The sequence below is a fragment of the Dermacentor silvarum genome, chromosome 6 (genome assembly GCF_013339745.2).
Source record: "Dermacentor silvarum isolate Dsil-2018 chromosome 6, BIME_Dsil_1.4, whole genome shotgun sequence".
Lineage (NCBI taxonomy): Eukaryota > Metazoa > Arthropoda > Arachnida > Ixodida > Ixodidae > Dermacentor > Dermacentor silvarum.
The window spans coordinates 10,642,375-10,667,100 of NC_051159.1; the positions used below are offsets into that span (position 1 = coordinate 10,642,375).

General features: G+C 50.3%; 1 protein-coding gene across 1 annotated transcript in view; it reads right to left on the reverse strand.

Annotated features, from left to right (window-relative positions):
• Positions 1-443: 443 nt before the first annotated feature.
• The window catches only part of LOC125946144 (uncharacterized), a 140,490-nt gene continuing 116,207 nt past the window's right edge, over positions 444-24,726 (reverse strand). Inside the window, 1 exon segment of the mRNA XM_049668641.1 lies at positions 444-629. Within this exon segment, the coding sequence (XP_049524598.1) occupies positions 444-629 (186 nt within the window).

A 24,726-nucleotide genomic window follows, 5' to 3' on the forward strand; every position in this document is an offset into this window, starting at 1 on the left:
TCATCCCAAATCGCCTAACAGCAATGGGATGAAACATGTGCAGAAAGAGACGGTCGCACGCGAAGGGGAAGTAAATGGAGCCTGCTTAAAAATCTCCTTAACAGCGATAAGCGATCTAGGAGCACACTCAATCTCGCGTCGGATAGACTCGTAAAAAACAATTCTCGATAGGTCTCACAGATAAGGAGGTAAGCGAAAACCTAGCGTACACATACCTCCCCCTGGCCCACGGTTCGGACCGCCGGGGCGAGGAAATTGCTTACGAAGGCCATCCGGCGCCAGATCTGGACGAGCCATTTGAGACGTCCGAAATCAGACACGTCCTGTACAACCTTAACAGCAGATCGGCGCCGGGGCCGGACGGAGTCACGAATAAGCTACTCAGGAACTTGGATGACAGGGCCATCGAAACACTTAAAGACGAGATCAACCGGGTATGGAATTCAGGCCAAGTCCCAGAAGAATGGCGCACCGTCAAAGTAGTAATCATCCCTAAGCCGGATAAGCCCCCACACATCGCCAATTTGAGGCCCATAACTCCTACCTCCTGCATCGCCAAGGTCGCGGAAGACGCGATCCACAACAGAATCGTTGCACATATTGAGAGCAGGGAACTCTTTAGGCACAGCCTAGTTGGGTTCAGACAGTCCTTATCAACACAGGACGCTATGCTTCTTCTCAAGAGGGCTATTTTTGATAATAAGACCCGTGATGTAAGGGGAATCCTCGCGCTGGACCTCGCCAAAGATTTCGACAGGGTCAAACACAGGCACATACTGCGAGAAATTTCTGCCCTTAACCTGGGAAGGAACTTTCACGACTTCACTAAATCCTTTCTGGCGAACCGCAAGGCGCACATCAGGCTATGAACGGTTTCGGGAGGTCCATACGAGCTGCGAAACCGTGGCACCCCGCAGGGCTGGGTCCTCTCACCGCTACTGTTCAACATAGCCGTGCACAGGCTTTCCGCTCGCCTCGCCGAGATTCAGAATGTGGGACACGCCATTTACGCGGATGACATTTCGATCTGGGTGCCGGGAGGATCAATGGCCACGATTGAACACTCATTACAGAACGCGCTAGAAACCATCGAGGGATTCCTCTCCGGCACGGGGTTCGATCTCTCCCCAGTCCAAATCGGAACTCTTGCTGTACAGACAATCTAGGCAGGGAGTCAGAAACCTCGAGCCTCTGGAAAGTCTTCCGATAGTTATCAAAGCCAAAAACGGGCAGCCAATACCGAGGATAGACTCGGTCAAAATTCTAGGTCTGCTCATCGACGCCAAGGGTTGCAACGCGACGGCTCTCAATAAGCTCTGTGGTCAGGCTGGAAACGTCATCAGAATGATCACCCGCATCTCTAACCGAAGAGGCGGGCTAAAGGAGGACAATCTTATCAAAGCTTTCCAGGCCTTCTTCCTAAGCCACATTACCTATATAACCCCCTACCTTAATTGGAGCAGGGCAGAGAAAAGCCAAATTAGACACGCTTATAAGAACGGGCCTCAAACGTGTGCTGGGACTTGCCCAGTCCACGAGCACGGTACGACTACTGAAGCTAGGGCTCCATAACACGATAGACGAAATTATAGAAGCCCACTCGGTGGCGCAGGTTTATAGACTATCGTCCAGCAAGGCAGGAGTTAGAATAATAAACGAGGCAGGCATTCGGCCCAGGCACGATCCGGAGGATAAAGTCTGCCTACCTAAAAACGTTAGTTCACTAGTCAAGGTAGACCCGATTCCGCGCAACATTCACCCAGTACACAATGAAGGTAGAAGACGCGCGAGAGCTCAGGCAATCCTCGAACAGATCACTCGACAGGGACTACACGCTCTATTCGTAGACGCCGCTAGATACGACAGTGAAGACGCGTTCGCCCTATCGGTAGTGGATGCGAAAGGCAATCTGGTGAATGCGGCCTCTGTGCGCACCAATTATGCTCACGAGGCTGAGGAGGCGGCTGTCGCCCTGGCTATACACAGCGCACATTCTCCCCTCTTCGTCTTCTCGGATTCCCGTACAGCCGTTAGGTCCTTTTCGGCGGCGCGCGTATCGAAACGGGCGAATAGAATTGCGATCAACAAGGTCACTAATTTCGGTCAAATTGACACCGCAGCGTATTTCCACATTTCATGGTTCCCGGCCCACCTGGGAGTTCGATCCAACCGCACGGCTGCAACCCCAACGAACGGGCTCACCGGCTGGCGCGCGATTTCGCGACCCGCGCAGCCTTCAACGTCCCTCCTCGTAACGAGGCTAGCATCCAGAAAGACCCATTGTGCACCTTTCACGAGATAGTCTCACACTACCGCTTGGAAAGGAGGTGGTTCTCTCCTCCTCACCAAAACTCAATAAGCCACAAGCTAGCACGCTCAGAATGTTACAAACCCGCTCGTACCCCACTTCGCGGTCCCTTAGCAGGATAGACCCGCACTTTCCGCTGTCGTGCCCCAAATGCGGAGCCGACTAATGCTCTTTCGATCACATGCTCTGACTGTGCCCAGCCATAGAAAACTCTATACTTGCCACAAAGGAACAGTGGGAGGAGTTCCTAAGAAGCGACCACCACCACATCCAACTCCAGGCAGTCCAGAGGGCCCATACGACATCGCAACGGGATTTCGCCTCCCGGTGCCATCGTTGGCGGAGCCACCGACTTGACCTGAGGCAGCCTTTGGCTCCCCCTGGCCAGTTTCTCAGGACCAATAAAGTTCTTGTCACTGTCACTGTCACAAGCTACGTCTGCCTCTTCGAGTGGTCATACACCGGTTCATTGTAGGGATTCCTCTTGCCCGATTCTGCACTACTGTAATTGTCCGCCTTGTCGGCTGAGCGAGTTCTGCTCTGATGATTGATGATGCGCGAAATGACGTGGCATTGGCGGGAATGTTTACGTTATCCCATTGCAGCTTAATGAGAAAAATTGTGCTGTATTTCACTTCCGATTTATAAAAATTATGTTAAAAAATACTAGCTATATCGGGCACCGACAAAACATATTTTATTTTTTCAGGTTCTTCACAACGGGCGCCGAAAGGTGGCAAAGTCTGAAAAGCAAGCGAGAGAAGGACCTTACGCACGTAGCTATCACCCACCGTCCGGTGTTTCCGCCAGAAGCTTGCGTTCAGCAAGTTCGCCGCGACCAGCCATCCGGAAATTGAGCTGGGTCTATGCCCGCCAAGAAAGTTTTGTTTCGTTTCCGGAGGGCGCCTGCTTCTTACGTAAATGCGGTGCTTTCTGATTTAGCACCCGGTGGCCTCGTAGAAAACACGCTGCCTCTAGTAACGGTGGCTGTGACATCGAAGGGAAAAACACGTGGCATTCAAGTCGGGCTCGGCCAGCTGCGCTGTTTACACGCGGATCTCGGCCTCGGGGAATCCTAAACATAGCTCGCGCACGGGCCAAGCGAGGCGAAACCCTCAACATTCGCGCCTGCGTGTTTTCCAGAAGGGCTGGCCGCGAAGAAGTTATCGCGCATGGCGTGGTGCCGCTTCTTTTGTCACTCGCTCAGTCAGACACGCCACATTGGTAACGCAAGCATTGCCGACGTGAAAGTGCAGACCGTCAAACTATGAATGCCACTTTCTTGTGCACATTACGGAAAGAAATTCATCCTCCATAATAAGTACCTTGCTGTAAGGTTGGGTGGCCAGGTGATTACTTCTGTACCTACAAACATGTTATTTTAAGCACTGCTGAAGCAACTAGCGTGAAAGCAATACACAGAAAAAAAGTCATTACAATCCCCTTTCTCAATTCCCCTTCTAAAAACTTCTGCCTAACTTGAAGATAGCGTGGCAGCTGCTAAAAGCAGCTGCATGGAAATTGATAACTCACGACCGTCTGGGGCCTCGTTGGAAGACGAAAATAAAAGCCTGAATTCCGGCAAGAAACTGCCCACACTGTAAACCTAAACGGTCTTTCCTTCGGCGAAAGTAGTGAGGACACAGGTTTATCAGCCGAAGTTTGCTTCTCTGAAATAAACATCAAAGCCCCTTTCTTCAAGAAAGATGGTTGAACGCGAAGCTTTCTCCTATGCCAACTGAATCAAAGTCAGTCCAAAGCCAACGACCACGCAACGGAGACAAGAAATGCTGAGCGACCCGATGCGACGCATATGGAATTTCATTGCTTGTATGCGACTCTATTTTTTGAACGCTGAAGTTGAATGAAGACATATTTCGTCAAGTTAATTGCATAGCCTTTATTTTAGATCATGTAGCCGTTGATTACACGCACACACTCACACTTTCCCGGACGACTCTACACTTGCACAGTATTGCCCTGTGATCGCTGTGGTGGATGGTCAGAGGCTCTGCCGTTGCCGATAGACGGGATCGGCCTTACGCGCACGATTGCGCTCGCGCTTACGTTCGCGTACGGCAGCTTCGTCTGCCGTGCGCAGCAGCCGCAACCTACCCATGGTGACGGCCCGGAATTCATTGCGTGACTCACGTATACATTGCAGATATATACTGCTCGTCTGGGTAGCATGGCATTGCAGTTCCCATTGCTCCCATCGGTACAATTACGAATGTAAACTGTGGTGTTCTGCGATACGTATGTCGTGCGCCGTTGTCTGTCTGCTGAGATGCGGAGCCGTCGTTCTATTGTGTGCGCAGATGCGCAGAGAGTTCCATTGTGTTAGTTGGCTTTCCTGCAGTGCCGTTTTCGGTGCTCACGGGCGATTCAGTGAGACATAGAAAGCTTGGCTTTAATAAGTACAACTCCCGAAGGTATAGCTTGTTTCACAAAACCCATGCACCACTTTTAATAATTCGCGCCACATACACCTTATAGTCTTTTAATCATGTTCGGAGAAAGCTCCTGCGCTAACTGCGCTAAAATTTTATTGCGATAGCAATTATATGGACACTTCACGCGGATTTATGTCGTCGGCGTCGCCATCGCCGTCGCCGCTGTGAGGTTCCTTATAAAGTCCAAGGGCGATAAAATCGTCACCGCGCCGTATGTGCGAGTGAAAGTGCGCGAGGGGACACGCGCTTTCACGGAGAGCGAACGCACGGCGGAGAGCAAACGCCACTTCTTCCGTCGCGCGAAATCCGTGGAGGTATGGGAGGGAGGGAGGGGGCGGGTGACGCTGTGCTGCGGCGTCAAATACGTATCTTGCAACCGGGCGCAAGGGCAACTGGCGACTTAATCTCCCACGCGAATGGACGAAAGCGGGAGGGAAGCGCTGGAGGGAGGGGGGAGGCAGCTTCTACTCTGCCAAAAACCGCGCACTTGTACTTTGCGTCGGTGCGGGCTGTCGCGCGCTCCGTATCTTGAAAGCGATCTCCACACGGCTCTCACGTTCGTGCGCTGTGCTTTCGCCGCTCAGTTTCCGTTGAAGCAATAAACCGCACGAATCTTGGCTTGCTGCCAGCGTTTTGACAGTGGTTGTCTGCGGTCATTGAGTGTGATCTATTCATGTTTGCTTGTGCGCGCTGAGACCACGCTTTTTAATTCAGTTAGTAAGCGAATGTGTCCAAGTTTATGCAGCCGATGAAACTACTATCCCTACTCCGTATGGCTCTCTACAAATTTGCTATCGCAATTGATGCTTCGCCTTTCGGCCGAGACTGCGACATTTTTTTTCGTAAGAAAAAATGCCAGTCAACCCTGAAGTAGCACATATTAGAGAAGGCGGCCATCCGACGGTCAATAGTACTCTCAAACGAAAAGCATTACATCTCTCTTTCGTACAATCGTACATCTCTCGTTAAGCCATTGACACGTCATATAACGCTCCAATCAAAAAACTCAACTCGTTATTAACACTTTGAGTGGCTGAATGAAGTTGAGTTACTTTACATAGAGAAAACGTCCTGCAATATTGCTCTCAAGACTGCTTCACATTCCCTGCTGCTCTTTCGAACGCTGGGTATAAACTTTTTGCGAGTTGAATGATCTCTTATGTTTACCATAGGAAGTTGGTCCGAAGATCCAGATATATTTTTGTCCAGTACCAATAAGTCGCGCGCAAACAGAACGGGTTGCAAAAAGCGAGAATTCTGCTAGATGAAGTCCTCAATACTTCATTCTGTATATGAATAACGCGCGCTCCTAGCGGTCTTGAAGAAACGCCGGCTTCGCATCAATCCATTTGCGTCATGTTGTACTGCAATCAATTCTGTGCTTTTCTAACTTTACATTTTCTTATTTGCTGTACTAGTTGCGAAATCATTAAAGAAAACTTCGCTTAACACCAGTTCCAACATAAGGGTTGGATCAGAATTTCGAATTATGCACAAAGGAAAATTTTTAACTTTTACGCTGTAAAAAAACAAAAAAAGTGAATTACAATAACAGCAAAAAAAAAACTCCATTTGATAATTGGCCCCATTATCTAAGAGCAAGGATTTCTCGGTCTTCGAGCAGCAGATCATTAAAGCCCACAGCATTATTTAAAGAGCAGCAGTTGACAAGAACAAGCAAAATTCTACACATGAGTGCATATAAACCGGTTCATATAAGCATATAGCATACCTGCACGTCTGCGCAATGGCTTTCTGCTTGCAGAAAGTTTTCTGGGGATGGGACCAAGTGCTGGGTAATTATATAGCAGCAATAATCGCCTAATATTCAGCATGCCTGGGCTAACACAACAAGGTGCGGCTTTCTTGATAACCCATGCTACACATGCGTTTACGTAACGTGTTCGTCTGCATGATCGCGGTAGCTAGTATATGTATAACGTGCAGATGTACTTGATTAGTGTATCTTGCTTGGGGGACACATTTGCGTAAGGCCATATGAACGTTGTATAGCTTGAGAATAGTCTCTCGTAAGCAGTCGACAGTGCGTGTCGATAATTTGTAAGAACTGCGGACAGTTTGTACATGGTACATGGTTCTGATCACTACTACTGACTGTAATAGGGAATTCTCACCTCATTTTCTCATCTTTCCTTCCATGGTACTCCCTAAACCTTTGGTCCAGTTGTGAAGCGGCCGGACAGAGACAGTCTCCTCTGTCTGCCCTTATCAACATTCCCATGAACAAACTTTTCTCTCTCTTTGCCAATTTAGGAGCCGTATAGTCACAAGAATACGACACCCCGAACAAGGAGCAATTGAGGTATCAGTAAATAAATAAATAATAATAAATAAATAAATAAATAAATAATAAATACACCACTACGAGCAAGCATTTCTATGTGGATGCAGACTCCTCGTTAGAATGATGACGTGCTGGAAACGATTTGAGGAAACATCAAGGAGACGAGACGGCAAAAAGGCAACGAGCTGGGTCATTCGTTGTCAGCTCTCCTAATCAGGGCTTTCAACCAAATTGTGTTTCTCACAAACGTACAGTGCTATAAGCGCAGCGATACAGCTGTTATTTCGAAAAATACCTTGCGTTCGAAGAAAAACTGCCACCACGAGTGCGCCATTTGAGTTTTGTACCAAGGAGGCTAACCAGCAGAGAACAAAGAATATCAGATACTAAGTGTTTTTTAAAGCACAGATTTGTTTGCGTACCATTCCATGGCTTGGCCTCATTTGGTCGGCGATCTGTTGGTTGGGCGGTCCTAGTCGGGTTCACGCCGAGTAGATTCAGCCTCCCTTACAAAATAAGCGCATATGGCACGGGGTTACAAACCTCGGCCCACCCACGTAGCAGGCCGATACTCTAACCACTCGGCTACATTTTTTCATACATCGTATTTATTACTGCGCGTTAACTTTGTATGAAAGCTACACAACCAAAAGGCGGTATATTCCACATTAGAGAGTTGCTTTGTATGAATACACTATTAGAGAATGAGAACGATGACAATTGACCCTTAAAAGGCAGGTAACGGCACACACCTAACCTATCGAGGGTACCACTTCACTTGAAATCGTGTTTGGTCAACGATGTCTGCATGGGAACAATCATTTGACTGTACTGCACTGACAAAGAAAGAACAGGCTCTGCAGTACGGTGCATAATTCTCGCCTTCCATAAACTGCATAGTCGAGTTGGTAAAAACATATCATAGGGCACACCATCGTGTCAGGCACAATCAAATGCCTAACGCAAGGCGAATTCAAAGCAGAGTTCTGCTTCAGATACCTTTGCCGCACGTCCAAAAACAATAATGTATCTTTAGAACTGATAAAGCAATACTCTCTTGTTTCCGGTACATCGCATAAAGGGAAATTATTACACGGCAATAAAATACGGTTTTGACCGGTAGCGTTTATTTGAGTTTCTTGGTAGAAAAAAATGTTTTTCTGCATGGGAAAGAAGCACCTTGCGCACTCGCGTCAGAATAGAATAGAATAGAAACTTTATTTCTTTTTCACGCAGTAGAAAGCAGTACAGGGACGAGGGAAAGACATGAAAGCGCAAATTTCTACAGCCATTTCCTCGATAGCGTGTCACGGTATTCATGAGAAGGAAAACACTAAAGGAACATGCACCGCGACATAGACTTTGTATTTGTTTGACTAGGGCGAAGTGCGATAGACTGGACAAAGGAAAACGAGGCAGAGGGAACAAGTGCTACTCGTAGCGCTTCTCCCTTTTGTCTCGTATTTTCTTGCCCCGTCTATCGCGCTTCACCGTAGTCAAACATGCATCACCAAATGGCTCGAAATTCTACTCTTGCAAACTTCATAGATGAAATCCCGTAAACAGGGAGGTTGAGAATATCGGGATGATACCACTAGACTGAGTAAAGCACCGACGAAGTTTACTCGCATGAATTTTCGAATTATTGGATGCTTACTGTCACGGAAAAAGAAGTGACATACTATTTGTCGCAAAAATAGATGCGCCAAGCCAAGCTCGCCTGCACATGAAGGCCTAAAGAGTTTGTCTCGCCTCGGTTCTATCAAAACGCTGAATGAATAGAAATCTTAGCACAATGAAGAATCTGCTGTACATAGAATTTATTTGCAGCCAGCAACAGATTACATGCAAGTTGCGCTTCCAAATGTAGAAAGGTAGTGCGGAACAAAAGTATTTACAACACGCTGTAGTACCGGTACTCGTTCTCGCCAGTAATGTTCCCCAAGCTTATATACGTCTAAGGGAACAAAGAAACACCAAGGTACTTCATACTACAGGCCGATACCCACAAGGGGGGATTGGCGAAGAAGCTGGCTGTGCATATTGCGCCACCAACAATCCCTTGAAGTGATTGCCGCGTCTTGATGATAATAATTGTTTTCGTACTGTGGCACATACCGAAAAAGTTGTATGGGCCAGGAAGTGTGTCGGCGTTGATACGATCTGGGCTGGGTCAGATAGGTCTACACTGCAGAAAGCAGGAGACTACTGCGAAGGCGCGCATCCTGGTGATGAAAACGAAAAGAAATATATTTACATCATTTGTATAAGGTGGTGACCCGATCAGAGTCTCTAGTGGTTCGCGTTAACCTGGGGGCCAGGACGGCCATAAATATCCTCTCACGTAGATACAGTACAATCGACAGAGACCTTCATTGTGAAGGAAAGTGAAGAAGTCTGCAACCAAAATTAACCCCGCGTGGTTCCTTGGTTGTCAGGGTCGGCTGCGGGGTGGCCATGGAGGTGCCAGTGTATGAGTGTTCGCCGCAGACTTTTGGTCCTATTGGTGACTTGTGATGTCGATGGCCTTCTTCCCTTTGTTTCTTGCTTTGTTCAGGGACTGGCAAGGACTCAGGGACTGGCAGGTGCCAAAGTGGCGACGTTTTCTCGGAGAGGAAGGCAATTAGCTCGACGAAGGCAGGTGACCTGGAACGTTGGCGGGTCTTGCCACGTTGAATTTCAGCCCGTTTATTATTATTATTATTATTATTATTATTATTATTATTATTATTATTATTATTATTATTATTATTATTATTATTATTATTACAACCGTCTACTTCACCTGGAAACGCTGGCAGAGGAGCACCTATAAAATTTGCCCGGTCGTCCACGATTCCTTGCAGTTGGCGGCGATACCTTCGCCCAGCGTTGATACCTTGTTTTTTAACAGGTAGAGTGTTGCGACTTCATTTTTTTATTTTTTTGTTACATGTATCACCGCCGACTGCAATTTTGTTGTTGAGTGCAATCTTTATGCTTTATTGCTGAAGTCACAATGTCCGAAGATGATGAAAATTGCATTGTGTTTAACAAACAGCTGCCAACTGACGGAAAGTTAATGACGTGTTCAAGCTGTTTGCATTCCTATCACCTAGGCCAATCTTGCTCGGGTATTGCCCATAATACGTTCACTACGATGGGGATGTATAAAAGAGAAGCTTGGATTTGCAAAACCTGTAGAACTACAAAAATCCGTGCTGGTTCTGCTGCTCAGTCTGATACTACTCACGTAGTGGAAAATGCGATCCCGGACGTGTCACTGGTGGCTGAGCTTAAGGTCATAAAAGACAGTCTTCTCTGCTTACCATCCTTGACCCAAAAAGTGGACACACTTCTAGGCCTCAAAGAAGAATTTTCGGAAGTAGCTCAGTCTGTTGACCATCTAGAGGAAGCGGTGACATTTCTGTCGCATAAATACGACTCTGTTATCGCCCAGCTAAACGAAGGCAAGACTCAAAACGCAAAATACCAATCTGAGATAGCCGTTCTAACATCTACAGTGCAAACGCAGGCAGAGCAGCTTCAGCGGCTGCACGATGTTCAAAATGACAGCGAGCAATATAGCCGCAATGCTAATTTGGAAATTCACGGCCTTCCACAAGAACAACACGAAGACTTGAAGCAGACGTTGGGGCAGCTCGCTGCAAAACTGGGATTAGCGGACTTCACTCTCTCAGAGGTGGTAGCTGCTCATCGCCTACAAGGAAAACGCGACTCGATTCCCACAGTCTTGGTGCGTTTCACGTCTCTTACCTCTAAGCAAAGATGGTTCGAGGCTCGTGGCAAGTTGCGGGAGTTCTATCACTCTAATAAGCTGCCAAAAGTATTTTTCAATAAAAATCTAACCAAGCAAAATCGAGAATTGTTCTGGCGAGCAAGGACAGTTGCCAAAGAAAAAGGATACAAGTTCGCCTGGGTCCAAGCCGGAAAGATTTTCACAAAGAAAGATGAATCCTCGGCTCTGATTCGGATCAACACGCTAGCAGACGTTGAAAAGATTGTCTAATATAATGGCAAGCACCTGCCACGAGTTTCCTGATTTTCAGTCGTTCTGTGACAGCTGCAGTCACAAGTCAAATGACGACGTTATAGTTATTAATCTTAACATTAGACGTTTACGGAAATACTGGGAAGAAATTAAAATGCTTCTCATTTCAACACTTAGTTTTGTGGATATGTTTGTTGTTACAGAAATTAATGTCGCAGAAACAGACTTGGATAGGTTTGTTATACACGGTTATCAATCGCACTTTGTGACACGATCACATCGGCGAGGAGGAGGGATTGCTATTTTTGTGAAAAACGTGTATGGCGTGTCGCACATTGATGTATCTTTCACTTTGGCCGAATGTCTTGCTATCAAAGTGGCTCGGGGGTGGTTCCTGTTATCGGTATTCGCTTTTTATCGTCCTCCATCAAATAGCGTCAGTCGCTTTTTAATAGAATCGGAAGCATTCTTGCAACGATTCAACCTGGTGGATGACATATGCCTAGTTGCAGACTTTAACATAAACGCTCTTTGCCACTCAAAGGGCGTGGTAGCGGACTACTTATCATTTTTAGCCTCCCACGGGATTGAAAATACTATAAACATTTCAACCAGAGAAGAGCTGGTAAATGGACATGTAGTCAGTTCCTGCATTGATGATATTGCGGTTCGCACTTCGAACAATTCTTTAGACTCAGGTGTCATAACTAAACGTTTGGCAGATCATTATTTTGTGGCTTGCCGCTTTGCGTCGTCAGTCCCAATGGTAACACGTGCTTGCGCAGATGACTCGTCTAGCAACGTTGTGCATATTTGTATAATAGACCAGCGCAAGCTGGATGACCTAATTAGAGCGTTTGATTGGTCTGCGTTAATGAATTTAAAGGCTGCACATGTCCATGATTGCTTCTGTGAACAAATACAAAAATTCGAAAACTTGGCAAAAAGACGTGTAACGAGGAAACGCCGAAAGAATCATAACTGGTTAAATGCTAACATAATTCGTGCTATAGCGGAGAGAGATGTGTTGTGGAAACGTTCGAAACGTTCCCCTCAAAATAAAACACTTCGTGCAGAGTACACAGCAGCTAGAAACAAGGTTGTTGCCCTTATTAGATCATTAAAACGACAGTATTTTTTACAACAATTCAATTTATCCTTCAGAAACCCGGCAAAGACATGGTCTTTAATAAATGACCTTCGAGGTAAAGAAGATCGGAGCTCTGCCACTGATACCTTTTCGAATGACCCCGCAACCACCGCTAATAAATTTAACCGTCACTTTGCTCGTTCGTCGGATGGAGCAGCTTACGGGCATGCGTTGGACTTCACGCTCCAAAAAGCTCTATCTGCTTCCGCCTTCCTGCCGAAGCTATCGGAACATGATCTACGTAGGATAATTTTCAGGTTCAGACAGAATAAACCACCCGGTTTTGATGGCCTTTCAGCGCGCATGCTCCAAAGAAACATTGAGGTACTGTCAGGCATTTTTTTTATGCTGAACGGGTTTTTGAACGATACTTCTATCTATGAAATACTAAAAACTGCTTTAGTCAAGCCGCTTCACAAAGGAGGAACAAAGGGGGTAATTGAAAATTATAGGCCTATATCTATTTTGCCTATACTGTCCCAAGTGTTAGAAAAGTTTCTCTTGGAAGTAATGCTTCATTGACAATTTCTCGATTTTGTCCTGTCATCAGTTTGGTTTTGTAGCTGGTAAATGTACTACATTACTTTTAGAATCATTTTCCGATGAAATATATTCCACGTTCGACAAAATTTCTTTAGCATTGCGTTATTCCTGGATATTAGTAAAGCCTTTGAGACAGTTAATCACGACATTCTGTTGAAGAAATTAAGTTTATTGGGCTTCCGGGGGCCTTTTTATGACATCTTTAAAAGTTATCTGTCAAATCGATCGCAAAAAGTGGTATTAGGCAATCACTCTAGCTCTATCTTGCCTATCAAAGCCGGGGTCCCTCGAGGGTCTATTAGGGGCGAAGCACCTTAGGGCCGAGCCTTGTCCCTCGTAGTCCGTAGCTCTGGTTGGCATGGAGATCACTATGTATGTATGTATACGCATATATATATATATATATATATATATATATATATATATATATATAAAGAAAGGGGGATTTATTGAAACTCGTCCGAGGGATCGCAAGTGGCTCTTTAGGCACAGTCCTAGCTGTTGGCATCCGCAGTTCGAGCTCGGGTCTCGCGTAGAAGCGATCGCAGTGCCCACGGCGCCTACATGCATATTCCCCACTACAATTGCCCCCGCTGCAAAGGTGAGTCATCCTGGCGACCTAAGGTGATGCCACGACGAGGGAGTCATGGTACGGCTTCAGGCGGCTTATGTGAACCGTCTCGCGGCCACGGCAGTGGTTGTCCGAAGATGGTGTCACCGGTTCGACCACGTAGTTGACAGGCGATGTATATTCGACGATCCGGTACGGACCCTGATATTCTGGAGCAAGCTTTGGGCTAAGGCCTGGAGATTGGAATGGCAGACGACGCCAGACGTGAGAATCCACGGCGAAGGACTGTGTTGGCTGATCGTGGTCGCGGTGATCTTTTTGGATGCCTTCTGTATCCGACGTGAATGAGCGAGCCAGTTGACGGCACTCTCCAGCATGTCGAGCAACTTCTGAAAGCGGGGTGAATTCAGAGGCGTCCGGGTGATACGGAAGTACGGTGTCAAGGGTAGATGATGGTTCACGTCCATAAAGAAGAAAAAAAAAAACACCGCATATCCACGGGGTGAATGATGATGAGTGGGCGAAGCTCCGGAGGGAATCATCGGTAAACCGTGAATCTTCCGTGTAATTCGCCCAATCTCGCCGCACTAAATCGAACGATTGACTTCCACCAATGGCACGCGCCATATGTGACGTCATTCCTATTTTATAACAGCGCCCTTCATTAAAATTGCACCATCTCCCGCTTAAGGGGACGCTAGCACAAACGCGTTAGAAACGTGCAGTACTCTCTAGCAAGGGGGAGAGGCCACAGCGTCTTACGCAGCCGTTTACACATGCCGGAACGTGCACCGCGTTTGCCGACGCCATCACATGACTGCTGAGAGAGTATAACCCTCGTATTCATAAACGCTCCTCGACTTGAACTTGACTTGCCACCGCCTTGGGCAGCGCGTTTATGAATACGGGGGTAAGGCGGAGAGGCCACAGCGTCTTACACCAGCTGCTTAACGGGCCGTAACACGCTAGCATAAACGCGTTAGAAACGCGCAGTCTTTCGTTAATGTTGGGTATTTATTGCCATCGTGGTGCATGTGTCCATGTGCGCTTCGTGGCGTAGAGGTTAGCGCCGCGCGTTCGGTAGCGAGGGGTCCCTGGTTCGATTCCGCTACGGACACAACTTTCGGAATTTTTTTTTCTCATAAAAGTCGTAGTACTCCACGTCCACTTTTATATGAAAAAAAAATTCCGAAAGTTGTGTCCGTAGCGGAATCTAACCAGGGACCCCTCGCTACCGAACGCGCGGCGCTAACCACTACGCCACGAAGCGCACATGGACACGCGCACCACGATGACAATAAATACCCAACATTAACGAAAGACTGCGCGTTTCTAACGCGTTTGTGCTAGCGCGTTACGGCCCGTGTAAGAAGCTGGTGTAAGACGCTGTGGCCTCTCCGCCTTACCCCCGTATTCATAAACGCTCCTCGACTTGAACTTGACTTGCCACCGCCTTGGGCAGCGCGTTCGAAACGCGTTGAAGGTGGTGGCAAGTCAAGTTCAAGTGATGATAAGTGGTTCTTGAGGGAAAGGGAAAGGTTGGCGCTATCTTCTGCAGCCCTTGAGGGAGCACGGCTCAGCGCCAACGGGGAGGGGTAAGTGGGAGCGAAAGAAGGGATAGAGTGGAGTCGCCATGGCTGGGCGAAGCAAAACCGGCAGGCATAGGCGGCACGTATCAGGCCGAGATGGAAGGCCTTGGTGTGCTGCAGAGTCTGCAGGGGTGTTGTGCCAGGCCGGTCAGGCCCGGGGTGGGGTGGGAGGCCGTGAGGCCTTCCCGCTTGTAGAAATGTCCTTAGAGGCGTGCGGAGAGCCCTGACGAGTCAAGGAACTCCACGACGCCTCGAAGTGCAGAAAGGTGGTGTCGGCCGGGGAAGAGGAGATCTTCCTCCTTGCCAGAGGGGAGGCCCAGGCGGCGGAACTCCTGCAGGAGTGGGCCCCGCTGCTGGAGGTACGCCGGGCAGGCCAGCAGGAGATGTTCGATCGTCTCCGGCTCCCCACAGGAGCTGCAGGCCGGGGACGTCGCTCGTCCCAGTCGGTAGCTGCGTGCTGCCGTCCAGCTGCAGCCGATGCGGAGCCGGAGAAGGAGCGAGGTCTCTCTGCGAGCCAGGCCTCGCTGGGGAAGTGGTCGTGGGGGGCATCCCAGTGCCACCCGTTTGTCTGGGTGGTGGGTCGCCAGGTGTCGCCGCAGCCTCAGTCCTGTGAAGTCGCCCTCCGTCACGGCCCGACTGAGGGGCACAGTGGTGTGGTGGGCGTCCTTCGCCAGGGTGTCGGCTGCGTCGTTGCCCGGGATCCCTACGTGGGCGGTGATCCAGTGCAGGGACACCGGGTGGCCCGCGTCCTGCAGCGCTGTCAGCCGGCTAGACAGCAGTGCGACCCAAGGCTGGCGCTTTCTGGCCTCTGCAGGCCGAGGAGGGCTGCCTTGGAGTCGCAGAGGATGGCCGCTGGTACCCCAGGAAGCTCCTCGGAGAGTAGGTCGACGGCCAGGTGGAGGCCTGCCACCTCCGCTGCAGTCGAGCTGGCGTGTCTGGGCAGTCGACACTGCCTGCTCTTCTGCAGGGCTGGTGCCGTGCAGGCCGCCGTCGCAGAGCCGGTGTCCGGTACGACCGAACCGTCGACGTACACCAGGAGGTGGTCCCCGAGGGTCTCGTCCAGGAGGCAGGCGGCCGTCTGCTGCAGGGCGCAAGCGGGCGAGCGCCTCTTCGAAATCCCGGGCAGCTCCGTGGCGATGGGGACAGGAGGCCTCTGCGGTGGGGGCAGCTGTACCGCATTCGGCGGTGGGTTGCCAACCACCTCCTCGTAGAGGCGGCACAGCTGACCCATCCTTGAGGAAGGCCGGGACTGGAGGCGGCGCAGCAGGCCTCTGCCATCAGGAGCATGGTGGAGGCGGTCGACGTGCCTCAGCCCCTGCTGCAGGAAGAGGAGCGACAGGGGCCATGCTCCAGCCTCCGCAAGGGTAGCGGCAATCTGGGAGCTCCGGGGGACGCCCAGGCAGAGTCGGATGGCCGCCCGGTGCTGCAGCTCAAACTTTTCGAGGCGGCGTGGCGGCAGCGCCACCAGCGGGAGGGCGTACCGCAGGCGTGATGTGGCCGCCGCCTCGTAGAGCCGCAGGGCCCACTTCACCGAGCAGCCCTCTCCACGGGCAAGGAGCTACGACACGGCCTTGCGGACCCTGATGGTCTGGGTCTGCATGGCCCCGACTGCCGGTAGCCAGGTTAGCCGGTGGTCGATGCGCAGCCCAAGGTACGACACAGTCGTACTCCATGGGATGCGCACGCCTTCCAGCTGCAGCCGGGGAGCTGAGCGCCGTGCCGCTGCTCTCGGGTGGACGAGGAGGGCCACCGTCTTCCCCGTCGAAACCGAGAGTCCGATGCTTCCCAGGTAGGCGGCCGTGGTGTCCAGGGCTCTCTGGAGGGCCAGGCACACGTGACGGCTTGACTGCGGCGGTCCCCGCACCCACAGGGCGATGTCATCCGCGTAGATGGAGCACTCCACCTTGTAGTGAGGGTCGGTCGGCAGTGCAGCAGGCAACCGGGCCAGGGCGAGGTTGAAGAGAAACGGGCTCACCACTGACCCTTCTGGTACGCCTGCTGCTACCGGACGGGGAGTGCTCCTTGCATGGCCCACGCGGACCCTGAGGGAGCGGTCGTTCAGGAACGATGACAGGAACCGCCGCAGGTTGCCGCCAATGCCCAGGAGGTCCAGAGCCTGCTGGACGACCGCATGTGGGAGGCCATCTAACGCCCCCTTGACGTCGATGAGGAGGAGCATGGCGAGGTCTCCGCTGGCCCTGGCGTCCTCCAGGGTGGAGACGACGTCTGCGATGGAGTCCGCAGTGCACCTTCGGCGCCGGAAGCCCGTCTGCTGGTCCGCGAGGAACCCGCAGGCGCGGGCCACCCATTCAAGCCGTGCCAGAGCAATGGCCTCCATCACCTTGCAGGCAGCGGAGGTGAGAGAGACCGGTCGGTATGAGGACAGCTCGTTGGTCGGCTTATTGCTCTTCAGAATGGGGGCCACGATGGCTGTGCGCCAGGCCTCCGGCACCTGTCCTGACCACCAGATGTTGTTGTAGCAGTCGAGCAGGCGTCGTTGCTCACTGGTGGCCAGGTTGCGGAGCATCTGGAGTGTCACTCCGTCTGCTCCCGGTGCACTGCGACGCTTGCCCCTCCTCAGGGCCGTCTGCAGCTCGTGGAGAGTCAGTGGGTCCTGGCAGATGGCCGCGATCTGGCTGGTCGCCCACTCCGGATGCAGCTCCAGAGGCAGGTAGGCGGGTTGGCAGGGGGAAGTCCGACCGGCAGGATGGCCGCAGCGAGGGCAGCCGGGGGGGGCGAAGTGGTCCGCTAGCAACTCCGCCAGGGCCGCCTCGCTGATGCCCAGCGAGATAGCCACCGCGAGGACGGGGTGGCGGTTGACCTTCCTGCCGGTCAGGGACTTTAGGAGGCGCCAGGCCAGGGGGCCCTTGGAGCGGTTCTCGATGGTGGCGCAGAGGCTCCCCCAGCTCTGGCTCCTTCTGCGCCTGGCCTGTCGTCTGCAGCGGGCATCCGCTCTCCTGTATTCGGTCCAGTGCTCTGCATTGCCCGTCCGGATTGCTCGGCGCTCCACGCGTCGCCTGGACGCACGGAGGTTGAGCAGGAGCAGATCCGGGGCAGGAGTATCGGGCAGAGCAGAGCACTGGACTGTGGCTGCCTGGGCGCACTCCATGATGGCACTCAGGAGGTCACAGCCATCTTCCAACTCACTGCAGCGCTTCCTGAACAGGGACCAGTCTGTGACGTGGTATGTTCGTGACCTCGGCCTTCTCCCACACCCGGGGGTGATCAAGATGGGGAAGTGATCAGATCCCCAAGTGTCGGGAGTTGTAGCCCAGTCATAGGAGCGCTGCTCGGTGGTAAGGGAGAGGTCGAGTCAAGTTCAAGTCGAGGAGCGTTTATGAATACGGGGGTTATACTCTCTCAGCAGTCATGTGATGGCGTCGGCAAACGTGGTGCACGTTCCGGCATGTGTAAACGGCTGCGTAAGACGCTGTGGCCTCTCCCCTTTACTAGAGAGTACTGCACGTTTCTAACGCGTTTGTGCTAGCGTCCCCTTAAGCGGGAGATGGTGCAATTATAATGAAGGGCGCTGTTATAAAATAGGAATGACGTCACATATGGCGCGTGTCATTGGTGGAAGTCAATCGTTCGATTTATTGCGGCGAGACTGGGCGAATTACACGGAAGATTCACGGTTTACCGATGATTCCCTCCGGAGCTTCGCCCACTCATCATCATTCACCCCGTGGATATGCGGTGGAATTGCGGTGGATATGCGGTGGATATGCGGCGGAATTTTTAAAAATCGCCTGTTGCAGGTAGCATAATTCTTATCGTTGAGCGGTGGACATTAGTAGCACGAGCAATCGAAAGACATATTCAACCAATTAACAAAAATTGACTAATGAACTTCTTGGTTAATTACTTTATGACACATATAGCAATTTACGAATTGTAGCCGGTGAGTTTGCAAGATGCATCTACTCGAAAGGAATTTCCAGGATGACACCAGTTTCGAGATACTATTTCTCAAAGTGTGGGACGAAATACATGGACGTTACAGTTACTTTTGTGCTTCAATGCATTTTGGTAAAAAATTAAGTGGAACAACAGTGCATTTTTATGGCGAGTATGATGGCGCATATCTCGAAACTGGTGTCATTCTGGAAATTCATTGCAAGTGGATACGCCTGACAAAATCACCGGCTACAATTCGTAAATTCTTATATGTGTCGTAAAGTAAATAACTAAGAAGTTAATCAGGGATTTTTTGTTAATTAGTTGAATATGTGTTTCGATTTCTCGTGCGAATTTGCGCCTCATCGAATAACCCAGCTCAATGATAAATTTATGCTACCTGCCACAGGCGATTTCTAAAAATTCCGTAAAACTTAAAAATGAACACCCTGTATGTTAAAGATGGCTCTTACTGAGGAGGGTGGGCATGGAGGAAGGAATAATCAGAAGAGAACATCGCAGCACGACTGACATCAAGAAGTAATGGCGCAACACGTGATCGCCACATCAGAGCGCGCGGTAGGTTTAATGCTCCCGGGTGCAGGGCAGCAGCGCAGCTGAACGGGTGCGCACTGATTTGAAACTGCTGCGAACCAAACATTATCGGCCAATACGTTGTCACTCAGGGTCACGTGTTGACCCTACTGCGAAGTAAAAAGCGAAGGAAATCGCTTGACGGTGAGTTCGCTTGCCAAGACTAGCTGCCTCACGTAATGCTCTCGCCTAGTTTATTTCTTCCTCCACGGGGGCGGCCTCTCTCCGTGCCCCAGGCAGCCTGTGTGACGTGCGCGTAAAGCGGGGAAGCGCTTGGCCAGCTCGACATGACTCGGGAAAACAGTCGACAGTCGCTCTCGGTCTTCGCAGCCGCGCGGTCGTTGCTCGTACTCCGCATTCTACAGTACGATTTCAAAATTTTCACGCCACTTTAGTCACTGTCTGGAAAACGATTAATCGAACTTCTTTAATCGATTAAACCGATTAAATTAAAGGTACACATCGATGACGATTAATCGTTTGCGGCGTACTTTTAGTCGATTAATCGATTAATCGTTCATCGATATTACCATCCCTAGTTCGGAAGCGAGGGGTCCCTGGTTCGATTCCGCGCTACGGACACAATTTTCGGAATTTTGTTTTTCATAAAAGTAGACGTGACTACGTACTACGACGACGACGACTACTACTACTACTACAGAAGAGGGACAGACTTACACCCTAAGGAGCTTCGCCCCTAAGAGCCACTTGCGATCCCTCGGACGAGTTTCAATAAATCCCCCTTTCATTTGGTGGAAGTGCTGGGTAACCTCGAAAACTGGAACTCCGAAGCCGGACGCTAGCCACTGCTACGACCATGCCTGACGACACCGCCCAGGAAGATACACCTCAGCCTCCAGCGGTCATCGTTTCTGGTGTGTTGCGCCAGCGTGATCCTGCCGTCTTTAGCGGCACCGATGATCATAACGTGGAGGATTGGTTGTCATCGTACGAGCTGGTAAGCCGGCACAATAAGTGGGACAACACCACCAAGTTGCACAACGTGTTGTGCAACTTGGTGCAATGCAGCGCCCCTAGCTACGGACGAGAAAGTGAGCGCGCGTCGGGAACGAACGCCCTTGTGCACCGCAGCGCCCCTAGCTACCGACGAGTGAGAAAGCGCGTCGGGAACGTTACCTTACCGGCGTCGCGAACCTCTGGTTCCGAAACCACGAACACGATTTCACCACATGGACTGCATTCAAGACCACTTTTGCAGAAGTTTTCGGGCGTCCCGCTGTGCGCAAGCTTCGCGCTGAACGCCTACGTGGGCGCGCGCAACTTCACGGTGAAACGTTCACCAGCTATATCGAAGATGTCATTGACCTGTGTAGGCGGGTGAATTCGTCAATGGCAGTGCCCACAGCGCCTACATGCATATTCCTCACTACAATATATATATATATATATATATATATATATATATGTACGCCAAGCTCCGGCTTCCGGAACCGGAAACCGACTTCCGCTTCCGGTTCCACTTCCGGTTCCGCTTCCGGAAGCTAGCTTCCGGCTTCCGGAGACGCTTCCGGCGTTTTTCTCTCTCGTCCGCAGCTAGGGGCGCTGCGGTGCACACGGGCGTAAAGCCCCTATATAAAAAAAGTAGCGTCACGCTTTGAAGAATGCCGCCGCCTCCTCGCACACCCTGTCCGAGGCCGACGCCGCATTGGTATTGTCCTAATGGCATCACGTGGACCGCCGAGCCGCCGGACGCTGGCTGCGTTTGTTTACGATCACGCTCCGTCGCCATTTTCGCTTGATAAGCGTCTACCGACTGGCGAGGAGCGCACGTTGGTACCGTTGTTCTTCCTTGTTTAAGTTTGAGAATGCGTTAAACTATGTTTTGTGGCAAGTGCGACGTCGCTTCAAGGCATTTTCCATAACCATGGCTTGCTGCACCTTTGGATGCCAAAATACTTCTAGCAAAGGCAAGCGACTCTTCTCGATACCGTCCGGTAAGCGCGACGGGTTAAGAAGAAAGACGTGGATTCATCGAATTGGCAGGAAGAAATTTAATAAACTTCTAAAACTGCATCTTGCACTTGTTTAAACTCATGCATGCGAACAATGCCTGTATTGCTAAGTGTAATTATGCACACAGACTTGTGACGGTAAAAGCATACCTGTAATTCATCTATGCTGAAAATAAACCATGAACTACCAACTCGAATGCTGTTTCAGATCATTTTGACCTCTACTAAAATATTTAATTTAGCGCAATTTAGGCTGCATCACAGCGCAGCAAGTCTTCGCGCGTCATCACTTCATTAAAGTCGTATCTCGCAAATTCCGAGTGAGCACAACCGTTCCCAAAACATGCACCTTAATGCAACTCTGTTCGCGACAAGTACGTCACTTCGTGAACGGACGAGCTAACGTGACAAGTCACAAACCTGAAAAAATAATTTACTGAACGTAAGCTCACTATGCTCTAGTTTGAGACTGAGTGAAGCGCTGCATGTTACCGCCTTCCCGCTTCGCGAGCGAATGCTAAAAAAGTGATTTCATTTTCTATGTACGCAGAGTCCCGACTGGATGACCGGCCGCGCAAAATTCTGTCGAGTATGAGGCACTAGAACCATAATAGGACAAGCGCCCACCCCGAGCCTTGGCGCGTGCTTATAATATTGGCAAGCACGCATGTAGGCAGCTTTGTAGCTTGTAATGCCCCATCGAACCTTCCGAGCAGCGATTGTTTGTGTCCTCTATCAGCCTTTTTACGTCATCTGATACGCGTCGCGAATTCACATGGTATGGACGGTGCGGATTATTTAGGTTACCGAGGGCTTGCTGGAGGCCAAGATGTTGACATTCGATCACAAACTTATTATTTACACCAATTCGCAACAAGATATTGCGACATGCGCTTGACAAATGTTACGTACCTAATTGTAGCGCACGCGATACATTCGGCGCACGTTTGTAGCGCACGCGTTGGCGCTCGTTTAGGTACTTAAAAGAAGTTTTCAAAACAGGAATAAACGAAAACCTGCCGTCACTGAATTTATATAACCCTCCTTACAGAAATTCTATGCTGTACACGAAGTTACTCGAAGGTAGAAAGCAAACGCAAACGTTCAAACGCACCGCCTTGCTAAGCGCGCATTCACTCTGCGAAAGGTCGTCTGCTACGCTCGAGCGGTGTAGGCGGCGCCACGGTCGAGGAGCGAGCGCGAAGGAGAGGAGAATCGAGGAGGAGGGAAGGTGGAGGAGGAGAGTGTCGCTACTTTTTTATATAGGGGTTTTACACGGGCGTTCATTCCCGACGCGCGCTCTCTTTCTCTCGTTCCCGACGCGCGCTCGCTTTCTTTCTTGTCCTTAGCTAGGGGCGCTGCGGTGCACAAGGGCGTAAAGCCCCTCAATAAAAAAAGTAACGACATCCTTTGAAGATTGCCGCTTTCCTCCTCTCCTGCCCGTTCTCTCGGCGCTCAGCCAACACCCTCTAAAAAATATGTCATATTTTTCTAGAGGGTGTTGGCTCAGCCCTCCGATTCCCCGAATGCTGTCACGTGCTCTCGCGTGCTTTTTTTTTTTGCTTGTTGTTTGCTCCCGCCGCCATCGCGGTGCCAGATCATTGCGAGCCGTGTATGGAGGCACCACGCATCGCGTCTCCTTTGCGCTTTTAAGGCGTAGTGTTCGCGATGCCGTGTTACTCGGCATTCGGGTGCAGAACACGCGAAACAGACGGCAAGCGACTCTTCCGGATTCCATCAGCGAAGCGAGACGCGGCGCAGAGGAAGGTCTGGCTTCAAAGAATCAGCCGCGCTCATTTCAACCCAACACAATGGTCCCGGCTGTGTGAGGTAAGCGAGCGATTCTTCAATGATCCCTAATCTCACATGCTGCCACTTGCTGTGTGAGGCTTCGTTAGTTTTTCTCCCTTCTAAGTGCTGCACTGTTCGCGCTGCATGTTCGCGCTGCATTTGCAACTTTCGTGGCCGGATTTCATCTTGTCCTCAAACGCACGTGGTTTTTGTTGACTCGGTTATACAATCCATGGCGCTGTGTTTGTGTGGCCTGAATGTATGCGAACGGCACGTTTTGAGTGTATCGCAGTATGTTACGAAGCGGTGACGGTACGTAGGGAAAAATGGGCGCTTACCTGCGGAAAGACGATTAGGGCTATATAGTTAAGGCGACTTTGCGCCTTCAGCAAAAACTCAACTCGGTGGTCGGTGAAGATCAATGTTCTTGTCGCTATCGTCCTAGATCCTCGAGGACCGATAACTATCTTTAAAATGGTAGAAAGTGCTGCGCGTGAAAAGTGTGCTCAGTATTCTAGTCGTGTATCGCGTAGCAGAACAAGACATAAGGACCTGTGCTGGCGGCGAGCTGAAAAAGGAAAACGGTATACAAGACTTCCCGGCGATATGTAGCAGAACAAGAGATAAGTACCTGTGCTGGCGGCGAGCTAAAAAAGGAACACCGTATACAAGACTTCCCGGCGATAACTTGTGCCGGGAATGTTGTGTTACGCCTTATACTTGAAGGAGCGAGGTATTACGGTGACCTTGTTTTCTGATTTCACGTTTGCGCAGGATCACTTCACGGATGATCAATTTGAGCCGTTGATTCTGCAGAGCTGTGGCACAAAAAAAATTGAAGCGTCAAGCCAATCCATCGCTCTTCGTTCATCGGAAGCAGCTGAAGCCGAGGAAGCCGCCTGCCAAACGTAAGAATACACCGTGCACTTCAAAGACATTACCGTCTGCTGGCAGCAATGCTATCCACATTGCAACGCCCTTGATTATAGAGTTAACTTATTCCTGCGTGACTTTGAAAGTGGCCAGGACAAACCTGGATGTTAACTCATCGTTTCTGCTCTGCATTTGATAAGATAGTAGATACAATACGCAGGGTAGAATTTCTCGGAACCGCGCGCAGCACATGCAAGCGGCAATATGATCCGCAAAAGCAGCCTCGCATACACCTGTAAGATGACCGCTGCCGCGTTACTCAAGTCCGCAAAAAAAAGAAAAAATGTGTGGTGTAGTGTAAGACTTCCTGCAAGCGAACGAAGCCACTAGCCTCATTATCGACGGACCGCTTCCGCCGAATGATCGGTAGCTCACTAGTCAGTGAAACCTGTAAGACAACTGCATATATACAGCTGGTGGATCATTCACTCCCGAAGCGTAGTCATTGTTAGAGGCCCGCTGTGCACGTTAGCCGCTGGCCCAACGAGGGACTGGAGCTACTGAAACGCGGAGATGAACCAACGCCGAGGTCGCGCCTGGCATGGCTCAGTTAAAGCCCGACTTAGAGGCTTTATGCTCACTGTATCACCGCTAATAGTACAGCCATCTAAGCGCAACGGCATTTATG